The 14924-nt window shown below is 41.3% G+C and overlaps 1 protein-coding gene across 3 annotated transcripts in view; it reads right to left on the bottom strand.

Moving 5' to 3' along the window:
* Window positions 1-14924, bottom strand: part of NADK2 (NAD kinase 2, mitochondrial) — a 35751-nt gene that overhangs the window by 16079 nt on the left and 4748 nt on the right. For all 3 annotated transcript variants that reach the window (XM_054715319.1, XM_054715320.1, XM_054715321.1), the window contains exons 2-6: window positions 13740-13828; window positions 12844-12932; window positions 11913-11994; window positions 6065-6148; window positions 5147-5283 (exon numbers count right to left, since the gene is read on the bottom strand). In XM_054715319.1, coding sequence (XP_054571294.1) covers window positions 5147-5283; window positions 6065-6148; window positions 11913-11994; window positions 12844-12932; window positions 13740-13828 — 481 coding nt within the window. The remainder of the gene's footprint in view (window positions 1-5146; window positions 5284-6064; window positions 6149-11912; window positions 11995-12843; window positions 12933-13739; window positions 13829-14924) is intronic.

Here is a 14924-nt window from a genome sequence, read left to right as displayed (position 1 = left end):
GCTCAATGCAGGAGTTCCCCCTGGTTGTCAGTGCACTTCCACAGGGGGAGCACTGCTCAGCCAGAAGCCAGCTCATGGCTGGCCAGCACAGCAGTGGTGGCGGGAGCCTCTCCCACCTCTGCAGCAGCGCTAAGGATGTCCGACTAACGGCTTAGGCCCCACTCCCAGCAGGCCTAAGTCATTAGTCGGACATCCTCCGAGGGCTCCCAGGCTGTCAGAGGGATGTCTGACTGCCAGCTTAGGCCCGATCCCCCTGGGAGCGGGCCTAAGCCAGCAGGTGGACATCCCACAAAGGGTCCCAGCCTGCAAGAGGGTGCAGGCCGGTGAGGGACCCTCCCTGAGTGCACAAATTTTTGTGCACCAGGCCTCTATTTCATAATATAAACCTCAAAGTCATTTTACATTACAGCTGCAATGAACCTTCTGACTGTCCAAAATAAACCTTAATTCTTCTGGAAACAATTTCTCAAGAGTGGTTAAAATATACTTATCCACCACAAAAGATTCTTATTGTCACACTTAACTAGGTTTTACTCTGGAAACTTCAGAAGTGAAATGATCAAATACCTCCAAAGGAGAGACATTTTGGATTTAAACAGCAAATTACATGCCTGGCTCATGCTGGAAACCAAATCAGTTGGTAGAAATCAGATCTGTTTAAGTTTTTGTTTTTCTTGTTTATTCATTTGTTGCTTTCAGTTTTACATTCCACATATGAGTGAAATTATATGGTTCTTAACTTTTTCTGTCTTATTTTAGGGTCAAATATATGGTGATGAAGGTGATTTGATTTTAGGTGATGGGCACACAATGCAATATACAGATTATGTATCATAGAAATGTACACTTGAAACTTATATAATCTTATTGACCAATGTCACCCCAATAAATTTAACTAAAAATATGGACTCAATACCAACTAACACTTTTCTATACAAAAGAATGGGTTACAAAATTTATTAAAATTTGTATTTTTAAATATAGAATTTTTATACTGTAATAGAGACAGGGACTGCTACACTGTGCAATTCTCTCACACTGCCATCCTGGTAGACTATGTTTTCAGGCCAACTCACACTGGATATACACGTGGGACTAGCAACAGCCTATGGAATATGAGCAAAAATAGTACAAAGGCCTGCTCCTAAAACTTCTCTTAAGGCTCTCCTCGCTTTTTCCCTGAGTTCTCCTACCTGGATCCAATAGAAGGCTTAGAGGCCCTAGATGATAGGAACTACTATTGGAAGTTGCTTGAACACACCTTGGACAGTGAGAGGAGCTAGAATTAAGCCTTAAGTTAAGCCACTGAAATTCTGGGATTGTTTAGCATACCCATTCACTTATCCAAATTAATATAACCAGCCTTGAAAATAAGAAAATTACTAGTTTTACATGATAAAAAATGTTTAAAAATAATTAATTAACTCTATGTTCCCTTGAAGGTATACAGGTAACAAAAATGAATTCTTCATTAATTTTTATACAAATACAATCTAGCTAAGGGCAGAATATACTACATACAATGAAAATTTTTATTTGTTTTTAAAGTTACATCATCCCTTTTTAAACTGAAAAGTCAAAAAAGAGGTTTTTTTTTTTGTTTTGTTTTTTTACCTCTGTAATCTTTTGTTCTAAATTAGAAAGCTAAATAAAGGATTGACATGGTGATATATTTATAATCACAAACTTATACCTATATTCAAAACCCCAAGTGGCAGCTTACTAGGAAATGTTTCCTGCCAACATGAAAAGAATTTAAATAGGAAATATGAGCTATAGCTTGAACTCTTCCTCAATTTTGTCTCAGAAAATAAAGCTATCAAAAATCTCCAGTCCTAGCCGGTTTGGCTCAGTAGATAGAGCGTCGGCCTACAGACTGAAAGGTCCTGGGTTCAATTCTGGTCAAGGGCACATGCCCAGGTTGCGGGCTCAATCCCCAGTAGGGGGTGTGCATGAGGCAGCCAATCAATTATTCTCTCTTTCTCATCATTAATATTCCTATCTCTCTCCCTCTCTGAAATCAATAAAAATTATATTTAAAAATAAATACATAAATAAATAAAAAATTCCAAACTAGTTCCTAAACATGGTAAATATCACATAATTGTTAATGATAACAATATTAATAACTACCTCAATAATTATAACAATCTCCCATATTAACATTAAAAATCTGAAACTATTCTGATTCCAAATTCTTTACAATGTAATAACCTACTCCCATCACAATCACCATAAGCCTGGAAACATGCAGGAGTTTGTTTTATCCCTGCAATCTGACATACCTTGTGGGGACCTTTTAACATAATTACTGAAGTGGTTTGTGGGTCCTTTTAATTCAAAGATTGATGTCTAAGTTTTGAAAATTTTTTTTATATATGAACGCCCTGGGTACTACTCAATTTATATGTAATTAAAGGCCCAGTGCATGAAAATTCATGCACTGGAGGGAGGGTCCCTCAGCCCGCCCTGCCCCATCTCATAATTGGGGAGCCCTCAGGGGCGGGAGGTGACCCAGCGATCAGGGGAAGACAATGCCCCCATCACACCTCTGCTGCTGCCACTGCCAGCAGCGCAAGCCTTGGCCGGCCCTGGTTACCTTAGCCTCGGGCGGCCCTGGGCAGCTGGGCAGCTGCCATCCAAGGCTTGCCTGCACCTCGTATCAGCCCTGGGAAGCTGGGGGGCTGAAGGCAGGTCTGGCTGCACCATGCGCCTGCCACTCCCCCCCCCCCCCCAAGCCTAGCAGGGCTGAGGGGACTGGGCGCCTCCATCTTTGTGACAGCATGATGGTCAATTTGCATATTCCATCTTTATTATATAGGATTTTGCTTCTCTATATAATACATTAACTTAGATTATGAGTTAAAACAGTGAACCTGAGATAGGAGTTTGAGCAATGAACCTCTGAATACCAATCGACCTCTTTCCTATAAGACTGGGTGAAAAGAGCCGAACCTGACCATCTTCTGGTGGGAGCAGTAACTTGTGGTGTGGGACAAAGTAAAATTTCTAGCTAAGATTTTTAAATCTTACTGAACAGTTGTTGCAGTCTTTCAAAATCAGTAATGGGAATTTATTGCATGTAATTACTTAAAAGATTTCTAAAATCAAATGATTTTTTTTGTTTGTTTGGGGAAGAGAAGGAACATGTTTAAAACATGACATGAACACACACACACACAAGTTAGGAACATGCTAACCTCTAAAGCTATAATCACCATGAAAACTCGTAGAGCGGGAGGGTGGGTGAACATTAGGTACCACAACAAGACAGAGACAGACAGAAAGCAGATGTGTAAGGTAGCTCTTCCTGGTAAGTTTAGTCAAGAAGTGAAACACAGGAGAAAAAATATCTAAGTATTTAGGTAGGACATCTAGGATCTTCTTGCACCATGAAAGTCTTAGAGCTAGGAGAAAAGTAGGAAAATATAATCCAAAATAGGCTCAAAAATGAGAATTCACCTTAACTACTTATAACAAAAAGGTGCATATTACCCTATGCTAAAATTCTCTTAGTACCTTACACAAATATTTGAAACACAAATGTGAAGGCTGGAATGCAAAATTTCCCAACATAAATGTTTTAATCAGTAACTATAACTATAGTAAATATGTTTAAATATAACTATATAAATATACTAGAGGCCCGGTGCACGAAATTCGTGCACGGGGGAGGGGGAGGTAAGGGGGGTTGTCCCTCAGCCCAGCCTGCACCCTCTCCAATCTGGGATCCCCCTCACAATCCAGGACTGCTGGCTTGCCTGCCTTCTTGATTGCCCCCAACTGCTTCTACCTGCCAGCCTGATCACCCTCTAACCACTCCCACTCCCCTGCCAGCCTAATTGCCCTTAACTGCCCTCCCCTACAGGCCTGGTCACCCCTAACTGCCCCTCCCCTGCAGGCCTGGGTCTCCCCCAACTGCCCTTCCCTACAGGCCCGGTCTCCCCTAACTTCCCTCCTCTGCCGGCCTGGTCGCCCCTAACTGCCCTCTCTTGCAGGCTTGATTGCCCCCAACTGCCCTCCCTTGCAGGCCTGGTCCCTCCCAACTGCCCTCCCCTGCTGACCATCTTGTGGTGGCCATCTTGTGTACACATGGGAGAAGCCATCTTTGACCACATGGGGGCAGCTATATTGTGTGTTGGAGTGACAGTCAATTTGCATATTACTCTTTTATTAGAGAGGATAGAGGCCTGGTGCACAGGTGGGGCTGGCTGGTTTGCCCTGATGGGTGACCTGGATCAGGGTGGGGGTTCCCTTGGGGCATGGGGCAGTCTGGGCGAGGGGCCTGTGGTCTTTGCAGGCCAGCCACATCCCCATCGGCCCTCGGATAATTTATCTTGCGGAGGCCCTGGTATCTGGGATTTATTTATCTTCTTTAATTGAAACTTTGTAGCCTTGAGCGGAGGCCACGGCAGGCCAGGGCTGCGTGAAGCTTGGCTTCCTCCATTGCCAGGGAAACCCAAGCCTCCTGCTTGCTCTGTGGCCACAGCCATCTTGGTTGGGGTAATTTGCATACTCGCTCCTGATTGGCTGGTGGGCGTGGCTTGTGGGTGTAGCAGAGGTACAGTCAATTTGCATGTTTCTCTTTTATTAGTGTAGATCAGGGGTCCTCAAACTTTTTAAACAGGGGGCCAGCTCACTGTCCCTCAGACCGTTGGAGGGCCGGACTATAGTTTAAAAAAAACTATGAACAAATTCCTATGCATACTGCACATATCTTATTTTGAAGTCAAAAAACAAAACGGCAAAAACACCCGCATGTGGCCCGCGGGCCGTAGTTTGAGGACACCTGGTGTAGATAATTATTATGAAATCTTCCACAGATTAGTCCATTTTAGTTCTTCTGCTTTATTTTTCCTTTTTGACCTTTCAAAGATTAAGGCCAAGACTCTTTCCTTAAATATCATCTACCCCCTTGGACATTTTCAAACCCATCCTAGAAAGTATTTCTCTTAGAAATATGCTGTATTTCTTACTTCAGTGTCTAATCATAATAAGTTTTACACCTGAAATAGTTCACTGTACTTCCTTAAGTATTGTCAGTGGCACTGAAGTTAGTTATAAAGTATTACTTTTAGAAATTAGACATCAAAAGAACTATAAGTTAAATATTGACCCAAACACATCTAACCCCCAATCCACTTACTGTCATCATGAACTCTGTCAATATTGAAGGCTCTACTGTGTTGATTCAAACTCAGCTGCTGTTCGTGAAGGTCCACAGGAATGGGGTTAATGCCAGTCCCTTCAAGATATAACCTGATACGCTGCCTCCACAACCACCTGGGAGGAGTGAATGAAAGCAAGTTATGTTAAGACAGAATAAATTAAACTAAGAAATGGACATTATAATTTCACCAAATTAAAAATTCATTTAAAAAACCTACTTGTTCCAGGAACAAATTATACTAGAAACACCTAAAATTCACAGGTTCCTGCTAAAAGAGATTTATAAGTTTATTTCTTTGTTGGATCATAATGGAAATATCTAATGTATGTGTACAAAATGTCCCAAATAAATTGAATTAAAGACAAATTCTTTATCAAGGTAGTCTGACCACTGAACAAATTCAGTGAAAGAAACATGGGGAAAAAATCCCATTGCTTAAGAAACACTTTAATCTGTGAGACAGGGATACCAACAATCTCAGCAAGAGAGAACTCTCAGTCATTCTGGACGGGAGAAGATGAGGACAAAAAACATAAAATCTCAACAAGTTTGAACACTCAGTTTTAGCCAACAGTTTTTAGTATCTTTCTAAGATAATGTAACAAGGCTAAGAAAGTACAGTCATGGCTTCTATCTCACCGAAGGGAAAAAAACCTCTATTAACGATTTCATACTAGTATAGGCCAAGTGGCATTTGTCAGGGATTCTCTATACAGTTCTGATTGGACTAGAATAAGATAAGTTAGATGTGTTTGTGACTCAGCTAATATATTACATTTTATGGCTACTGTTATAATTATGGACTAATCCAAATATTATCTAATTCTGTTTAACAGTATTTTAATGATACACATTTATTAAGATATTTATATAACAACAGAAAGAAATTCCTACCTGAACTCACCACGATAGAACTTCTGTAAGGCTTCTGGGAAGGAATGTGTATAGCGAACAGGAAGACACAAATGACCCTCAGACCTTCATTTGAAAAGGGGTTAGGGGTGGTGCAAAAGGAAGAAGAAAAAAACTTAATTAAAAATCAGATATGATTTTTTTAAATTTCAACTCTATACTTAATTTGTTTTGCCACAAAATTGTCTATTTTCACCAAAAACAAAAAAAAGAACAAATAGACATAGTTTAAATCCAGCTTTACTGCCATAATACACAATACTACTTAATTTCCACATTATAGTGAAACTGAAAATAACAGCAAATTTGCCACAGACTGACCACCCTGCAAAATTGTCTAATGGTACAGTGGTGTCTGCATCTTACCCTGAAATTATCTATTAATTTTGGGCAAGTCACCAGCTTCTTCATCTCTATGCTATAAACCCACCAATCTCCAAAGGTTATTCTGAGGAATCAAAGTATTTATGTGAAAGTGTTTTGAACTATAAATACCTTTTAAATTAAACATCATTTAAAACTAGAGGCCCAGTGCACAAAATTCATGCATGGAGGGGGGTTTGTCCCGCAGCCCAGCCTGTACCCTCATCAATCTGGGATCCCTCGAGGGATGTCCGACTGCCCGTTTAGGCCCCATCCCACCGGCCACGCCCCCTGGCAACCCAAGCGGAGGCCCTGGTATCTGGAATTTATTTTCCTTCCACCAGGATCAGGCCTAAATGGGCAGTCGAACATCCCTCTCACAATCCAGGACTGCTGGCTCCCAACTGCTTGCCTGCCTGCCTTCCTGATTGCCCCTAACCGCTTCTGCCTGCCAGCCTAATCACCCCCTAACCACTCAGCTGCCAGCCTGTTTGCCCCCAACTTCCCTCCTCTGCCAGCCTGGTCACCCCTAACTGCCCTCTCCTGCAGGTTTGATCACCTCCAACTGCCTTCCCTTGCAGGCCTGGTCCCTCTCAACTGCCCTCCCTTGCAGGCCTGATCCTTCTCAACTGCCTCCCTTGCAGGCTGGGTGCCTCCCAACTGCCCTCCCCTGCTGGCCATCTTGTGGTGGCCATCTTGTGTCCACATGGGGGCAGCTATATTGTGTGTTGCAGTGATGATCAATCTGCATAGTACTCTTTTATTAGATAGGATAGAGGCCTGGTACAGGGGTGGGGGCCAGCTGGTTTGCCCTGAAGGGTGTCCCTGATCAGGGTGGGGTTCCTTTGGGGTGTGGGGTGGCCTGAGCGAGGGGCCTGTGGTGGTTTGCAGGCCGGCCACGCCCCCTGGCAACACAAGCGGAGGCCCTGGTATCTGGAATTTATTTTCCTTCTACAATTGAAACTTTGTAGCCTGGAGCAGAGCCAAGCCTGGGGCTCCCTCCAAGGCCAGCAGCCATTTGTGTTGGGGTTATAATTGAAACTTTGTAGCCCTAAGCGGGTGAGCCTGGCCAGGGTGTTCGGAAAGCTTTGCTTCCCGTTGCCGGGGACAACCCTGGCCTGCTCTCTCAAGCTCCATTCTGCCGCCATTTCTGTTTGAATTTGTTTACCTTCTATAATTGAAACTTTGTAGCTTGAGTGGAGGCTTAGGCCTGGCAAGGGCAGGCGGAAAGCTTGGCTTCCTGTTACCTAGGAAACCTTGCTCTCTGTGGCTGTAGCCATCTTGGTTTGGGTTAATTTGCATACTCGCTCTGATTGGATGGTGGGCGTGGTTTGTGGGTGTGTCAGAGATATGGTCAATTTGCATATTTGTCTATTACTAGGTAGGATATTCCAAGTTACTAAAACTCAGAAAGTTTAATGCAATGTACCGTTTAATTTTCTCAAAAACCGTATCAGGATGAACTCCTTCAAGGAGTAAACAGCATGATGTAGAAGACAGAATTTTTTTATTGCAAACTGCAAAGTGTTAAGATTGCCTATAGGCTGCTACAGAAAGATAAGAGAATGTAGCACCTAACATGATGAAAGGTGTCCAGGAAGCTCAATGATTATCAGTCTCGAAGGAAAGGTGGCTTTAATCTTGAAGGAAAGGTTGGGACTAGGCTTGGCAAAACAAACTCTTGGTAATACTGTAAGTTAACGTGTAAGTGTGAAGAGCAGAAAACAAGGTTTTCATGAAGTTGTGACTAGTCAATTTCTTTATCTGAGAGGTCAACACTGAGGTTAAAAAACTTCATGTTCACTGCAATACTTTACATAGTGCTAAGTATATAAAAGGTATTAACAGTCATTTGATAGAAAATACCTGCTGGGGTCAACTGCAGGTCTAAAACACTCAAGAGAGGAGATCCCTCACGAGGTTAGTCAGATTATCAGCTAGCAATATAAGCATCAGAAAGCTTGACTTAGCCTGGAGGATTCACTTTCAATGTGGCTCACTCACATGCCTGGCACACTGGTGCCAGCTGTTGGCAAGAGGCCTCGATTCCTCTCCAGGGAGCCTCTTCCTGGGGCTGCTTAGGTATCTCACACCACGGTGGCTGACTTACCCCAGAATGAGCGATCCAAGAAGCTGCAATAGAAGCTGCAATACCAGGGACAGCCTAGCCTTGGAAGCCTGTGGTATACACTGGCATACCACATTCTACTGGTCAGAGGCCAGTCCTGACTGAATACAGAAGCAGGTAGGGAACCACATAAAGGTGTAAATACTAGGAAGCTGCTAACTTGGAGGCTGGCTACCACATGCCCTCTATCACATTCTAATTATTACGCATTGAAAAATGTCGTGTTTACCAGTCTTAATAGAATGGGTGCAGAATACAAAAGACACAAACAGAAATTATGTATTTCATTTAGATGAGCCCATATAAGTGAGCCATCTTAGAAGTGGATCCTACGACCTAAGGCAAGGCTTCAGATGGCCTGAAGTCCAAGTGCATCTGACTATAAATTCATCAGATCCCAAGCCAAACCCACCCAGCTGAGCTGTCCTGAATTCCTGACACACAGAAACCCTGAGAGATAACCAGTGATTATTGTTGTTTAACGCCTCTAAGTTTTGGGGTGATTTGTTATCAAGCATTTGATAACTAATACAGAGAAAAAGAAACTTAAGTTGAACAATAACTTCTGGGCTTACTTAAGGTTATGAGGGACCACAGTGCTTTAAAAAAAGAAGTCAGGCAACCTGAATAACTGAACAAGCCCACAGGCTTAATCCCCTTCTGCCTGAAGGCAAGGAGAGAAACAACGGCCTTCTAAAACCCATTATTCTAGGTAAAATTAGAGGCAACACCATCTACTTATAGTTTCAAAATCCCCATAAGATTATGAGCATTAAGTCATCTGTTTAAATATATTTTAATAAACTGTATAAAGTATCTAGAATCTCTTTAAAGATATAAAAATAGTTCATTAAAAGTTCTAAAATACATATACATTAACAATAAAGTTAATAAAAAAATAATCACAGAACCAATGATCTCAATTCCTTATGCTCAGAGAATATTAACTAGGATGGGGGCCTAGCCCTGCTCCCTGAGATCATTTAATTAAGCATTCATTTCAATGCTTATTGCCTACTGACTATATATCTATATATATAAAAGCGTAACCTGCAAATCGACCGGACAGCAGAACGACTGGTCGGCTATGACGCACACTGATCACCAGGGGGCAGACTACCAATGCAGGAGCTGCCCCCAGCCCACAGGCCTGCCAGCCAACCTCTCGGTCCCTCCCCACAGCCAGCAGGCTCCGATCGCCTGATGGGGAACGAAGGTGGGTGGTGGCAGACACGGGCCACACCAGGGCCCCGATCGCCCCACACACAGAGGGCGACCGGCAGCAGCAGCAGGGGTTGGGGAGGTCCGGCTGCAGGCAGCCGGGGAAGATCGGCCCTGATTGCAGGCCAGGCCTAGGGACCCTATCCATGCAGGAATTTCGTGTGCTGGGCCTCTGGTAATACTATAATAGTGATAGAGAAAGTAAAGCACAAAGTCCTGTACTCAGGGAAATCAGTCAAATGGAAGAAAGAATCACGCAGAAATAACAGAGAGATAAGTACTGCCTGTCCAGGGACTTACAGTCAGAGCCCAGGAGAGGCACAGTCTGGAATGAACAAGAACTACTCCAATGAGAAAGCAGTATAAGGCACTTTAGGCAAAAGCACACAATGGCATGAAAAGAACACAGCCTTGTGGGAAAACTAATTATTCTTTCAGGTCCTGCTACTGCAAATACCAACAGAGCTCCTCACTAGCAAAGGCCTCCACATCTGAGCCTCCACCCATGGTGTTAGCAGATGCTCAGACATTACATGTGCACTTAAGAACAGCCTTTACAAACAGTCCCTGACAAAACAGGGTGAGTTGGTCACCCCAGTTTAGTAAAGAATTAGATTTTATTCTGAGATAATGGCAATCACCGTAAGATTCTGAGCAGAGAAGTCACAAAATAGTATCAAACTTTCATAAAATGATCACTCTGGCTGCAGTGGGGAGGAGAAATATAAAGAGTAAGAATGGAAACAGTCAATGTTGGATATAAGGATTTTCAAGTCACCAGGATCTAAGTTAAAACCATAGATATTAATCAGTTATTCTAGAGACAGTATAGCCCAGAGGATAATATGTGAAAACACCAATATATAAGCAGTGACCAAAAAATAAGATCCATCAAGAGATAGTGAAAAGACACAGCCATAGAGGTAGAAAGAAAGGGGCATCATAATGCCAAAGACGCATAGATGCAACAAGGGGGCAGTTAGCACCAGAAATTTCCCGGAAATCAAGTAAAACAAGAGCTAAGTGTCCAGTGGGTTCGGTAACCAGGATATCACCACTTTGTGAGACAAAGGCAACATCAATGAACTGGTTGGGGGCAAATCCAGAGAAGAGTGAGGTTTAGAAAATAACTGTGAAGTAAGAAAGTGGAGCTACCCAGCTTTGGGATAGAGGAAAGGCAAGGGAAATAACCAAGAGTGTGACACAGGGTAAAGAATTTATTAAAATTTATTGAAAGTTGGGAGTCTTAAGTGTTTAGCCTAAAAGGAAATAATGTGTGAAGGGAGAGAGGGAAAAAGGGAACAGAACAAGATATTTTTTAAGCATGAGAAAAGCTGAAGTTCTTATCCAGTGACTTCCATTTCCTTTGTGAGAGAAGAGAAGAGTGTGTTGAAGGAGACTAGGGAGGACACGAAGTTGAAGAGCCACTCTTGAAGGAGCTGCCCCAGGAAATGGGGAAGAGAGATGACTTGGGCCAAATAGGAAGTTTATCCAACAACTGAGAGTCCAGTTCTAAGTGCTAGAAACTACAAATGGAAAGTAAATATGGGCCACCAAGCCCAAGTGTCTATGATTTTTTTTTTTTCCCCAGATGGTCTCAACAGTGGTGATACAGGAATAGAGAAGATAACAAACTGATCTAGGATTAAGTAGAAAGATAACAATACAAAATAATTAAGAAATTTGTCAAGAAAGTGCCCGGTAAAAGTCAAAGGGCAGACTTGAGAGATGGGAAAATTCTAGGTGATCATAAAGCCCAGGTATAATCATGGCTATGGGCAGCTGGAACAGAATGAGGGTGAATGTCAGGAGAGCTGAGGAAAGAAGGGAAAAAATGATAACAGGATTTGGTCTATTCACCAAGTCAATGAAGTCACCAGAAACATCAGTGGAAGCATAACCAGGAATGTCAACGAGAACCATTAGAAAAGACAGAAGAGGGAATGTTAACTCATCACTCCTTGCAGCAGCACGCCCAGCAACAGACCAGGCTACAGACAATTAAGAGGAGCTTCCAAAGGTGAAGATTTTCATACACAGATACTATGCAAAGAAAGCATAAATGTTTTTTGTATTGCACTAAAAAAAAGAGCCAAACAAAAGCATGTTTTTCCTCACCGTTCTGGATCAGTGTTCACTCCAATCACTGGTTTAAGTCTGTCCAACACTTTACTTGCTGCCAGAAGCATTGTGCCGTCACCTAAAAGCCAGCAGACAGACCCAGACTCGTTATAAAACTGGTTTCTAACATCATTTGAACTCCAGTACTTTTAACAATCACACCGCCGCCATCCCATCTGCTGACTGTCACAGTCATTCCACTTCCTCTCTACCCACCGGCCCTTTGCATTCTCTCTCGCACTCTAACTTAGGATTCCTCAACAGTGGCAGGACTGACGTCTTAATCCAGATAATTCTTTGTCATGGGGAGCTGTCCTGTGCATTGTAGGATGTTAGCAGTAGCCCTGGCCTCCACCCACTAGATGCACTCCCTAACTGGGAACCCTGCTCTAATCTTATCACTTCTACTGGCTGATCCTCTTTCTTTCTCTCATAACATCAGTCCAAATTCACAAATTATTTTAATTAGAATATGTCCAACAAAGTGTCCAATTTCAGAATTTTCTCTCCGACAAATGCTGTCAACTTAAAGCTTTAGAAAGAATGTTCACTAACTTAGTAATAAAGCTTAGGGGGAAATAAGTGTATATAAATTGGGGCCAGAGAGGGATGGAATTTATCTAATCTCATTAAGCTCTTAAACAACTTTAATTTTTTTTCCAAGATGGCCATAACTAAACCAAAATACAGTAACAACTAATCCTCTGAATCATACTTGAAGTTAAATACACACCTTGAGTAGACACACACAAATATATGCATGGAACCTCAAAGTAACATCATTCACTACAAAAGGAACATGCTATGTAAGACAGATCCTACAAATCCAAAACCTTATCTTAGGGTAGGCTTCAACCACCGGCTACTGAGAAGCATGAGTATTCACGAGCATCTCCGCATCCCCCGTCTGTATCTGTAAAGCCATTACCTCCTGCAGCTATGACGGCATCGGCCCATCGAACAGTTTCTTCATCATATTCTCTCCTCTTCACTAGACGAACCTCAATGCCCTCATTCCTGAGATAAAAAAGTAAAGGTTACATAAAAGTTCCACTAATAGCATCACAAGGATGTTTTCTGAGGCAGATCATTACAATGAAGATGTAAAATAAACTATTTTGTTTTATAAACAAATTTATGTTTAGCTTTGTAAGGTTAGCTTCATTTTCTTTTAATTGCAACAGCCAATTAACTATAAGTCATGAAGCATATGAATAAACTGAAAGTTAATGACTATCCCATATCTCTTTAAAAACATCTTTTATAGCTACTGACAAAGGAAAGACCATTTTTAAATTATAAAACTGAATAGCCATTATTTTAAATCCAATAAATACTCATTTGAGTGCCAGACCCTGAAATAGTGACTTTCTAATTTGCATGTTCTTACACTGATTCTCCTGTATACACATCAACATAATCACTGACTAGATTTGCCCCAAATTAACAGGCTTCTAGAATGATTATTTTTAGACATTCAAAGAATATCACAGTGAACACCCATATAACCACTCCAGTATTTTGTTTAAGAAATAAAACATTACACATACAGTTGAAGCCTGCTGTGTGCAGAGTTAACCCTTTGTAGAAAAGGCATTTCTCGGGCAGACCAAATAATAACTGAAAATCTGGGAAATTTTCAGAGTATAATAAAAATTTCCTTAGGAATACTACAATATCAGGTCCATTAACCACAATATAATTTTCTGAAAGTGATTTTATAATGGCCATCTTTATTTTAAATTCTAATGATTAGCTGCTAGGTAGAGAAAAATTGGAATTCCTGAATACAAAAGCCCGCCCAAAATCCAATCACAGACTTACCGTAAACTATCTAGAATATGCTCTACATTTTTGGTGTGAATATGATGTCGTTCAAGCAGTCCACTGTAGCTAGAGCCTTTCAATGCAAGCTACATAAAGACAAAACAAGTGTTGTCTTATTACATGATATAAAGTACATATTACATTTCTTTATAAGCCCTACAGAAACAGAATGGGGTTTTTATTTGAAGGCACATTTTAATCACTACCTGTGAAACAAGTCTAAACTGAACTAGGAAGTCTGATTACAGAAAAATCACAATTTGGTTTTAATACCAAATACATCATTAAGTTTCCTGAATCATCTAGTCAATAGGATCTCATCATTTGCCTATTTTACAGCTTGAGCGTTTTATTTTTTAATGGGCTTATAATATATTGCGTATGGCTAATTGAAGATCAAGGATAAACTACTATTTTAGCAGGCAGTTGACTTTCTTCCATTTGGATTCGCAGCTCTTTTATATTTACATTTATGAATTCTATTTGGTATTTACCTTAATCCAAACAAAGGCTGCTTAGCTCTCAGAACAGATAATTTATAGATATAAAGATATGTATCTTTCAAGAACTCTCTCTCCCAGTCCATTATGACATTCTATTATGTTACTATCTTACCATTTAATACTCTCCCTTTAAAGCATGTCTTCTAAATAACCCATAAAATAAAATGTTAGAAGTTTAGAAATATCCTCAATAAACGTCCATTTAATCAAGCAGGAAATTTATCTACTAGAATAAATGCTAGAATTAAAAGCATGGTTAGCCAAGGCCGGTTTCGCTCAGTGATTGCAGTGTCGGTCCGAGGACTGAAGAGTCGCAGGTTCGATTCCAGTCCAGGGCACAGACCTGGGTTACAAGGCTCCATCCTGGGCCAGGTCGGGGCACATGTGGGAGGCAGCCAATAGATGTGTCTCTCTCACATCAATGTTTCTCTATCTCTCCCCCTCCCATCCACTCTCTCTAAAAAAAAAAAAATCAATGGAGAAAAATATCCTCAGGTGAGGATTAACAACAACAACAAAGCATTATTATTTTCTTTCCTTCTACAAATTCCCTTATACCTTGCCTCTTTATGGCACAAAATCAGTTTTAAGTACCTGTCTAAAATGCAATTTTAAATATATTTTTGTTTTAAATCATTACTTACAGATTATAAAGTAAAACCAATTTTAGGTAGAATTT

This window comes from Eptesicus fuscus, chromosome 4 (assembly GCF_027574615.1).
Source record: "Eptesicus fuscus isolate TK198812 chromosome 4, DD_ASM_mEF_20220401, whole genome shotgun sequence".
NCBI classification, from domain to species: Eukaryota; Metazoa; Chordata; class Mammalia; order Chiroptera; family Vespertilionidae; genus Eptesicus; species Eptesicus fuscus.
The sequence above is the reverse complement of the archived record's forward strand: the minus strand, read 5'-3'. Positions and strand labels throughout refer to the sequence as shown.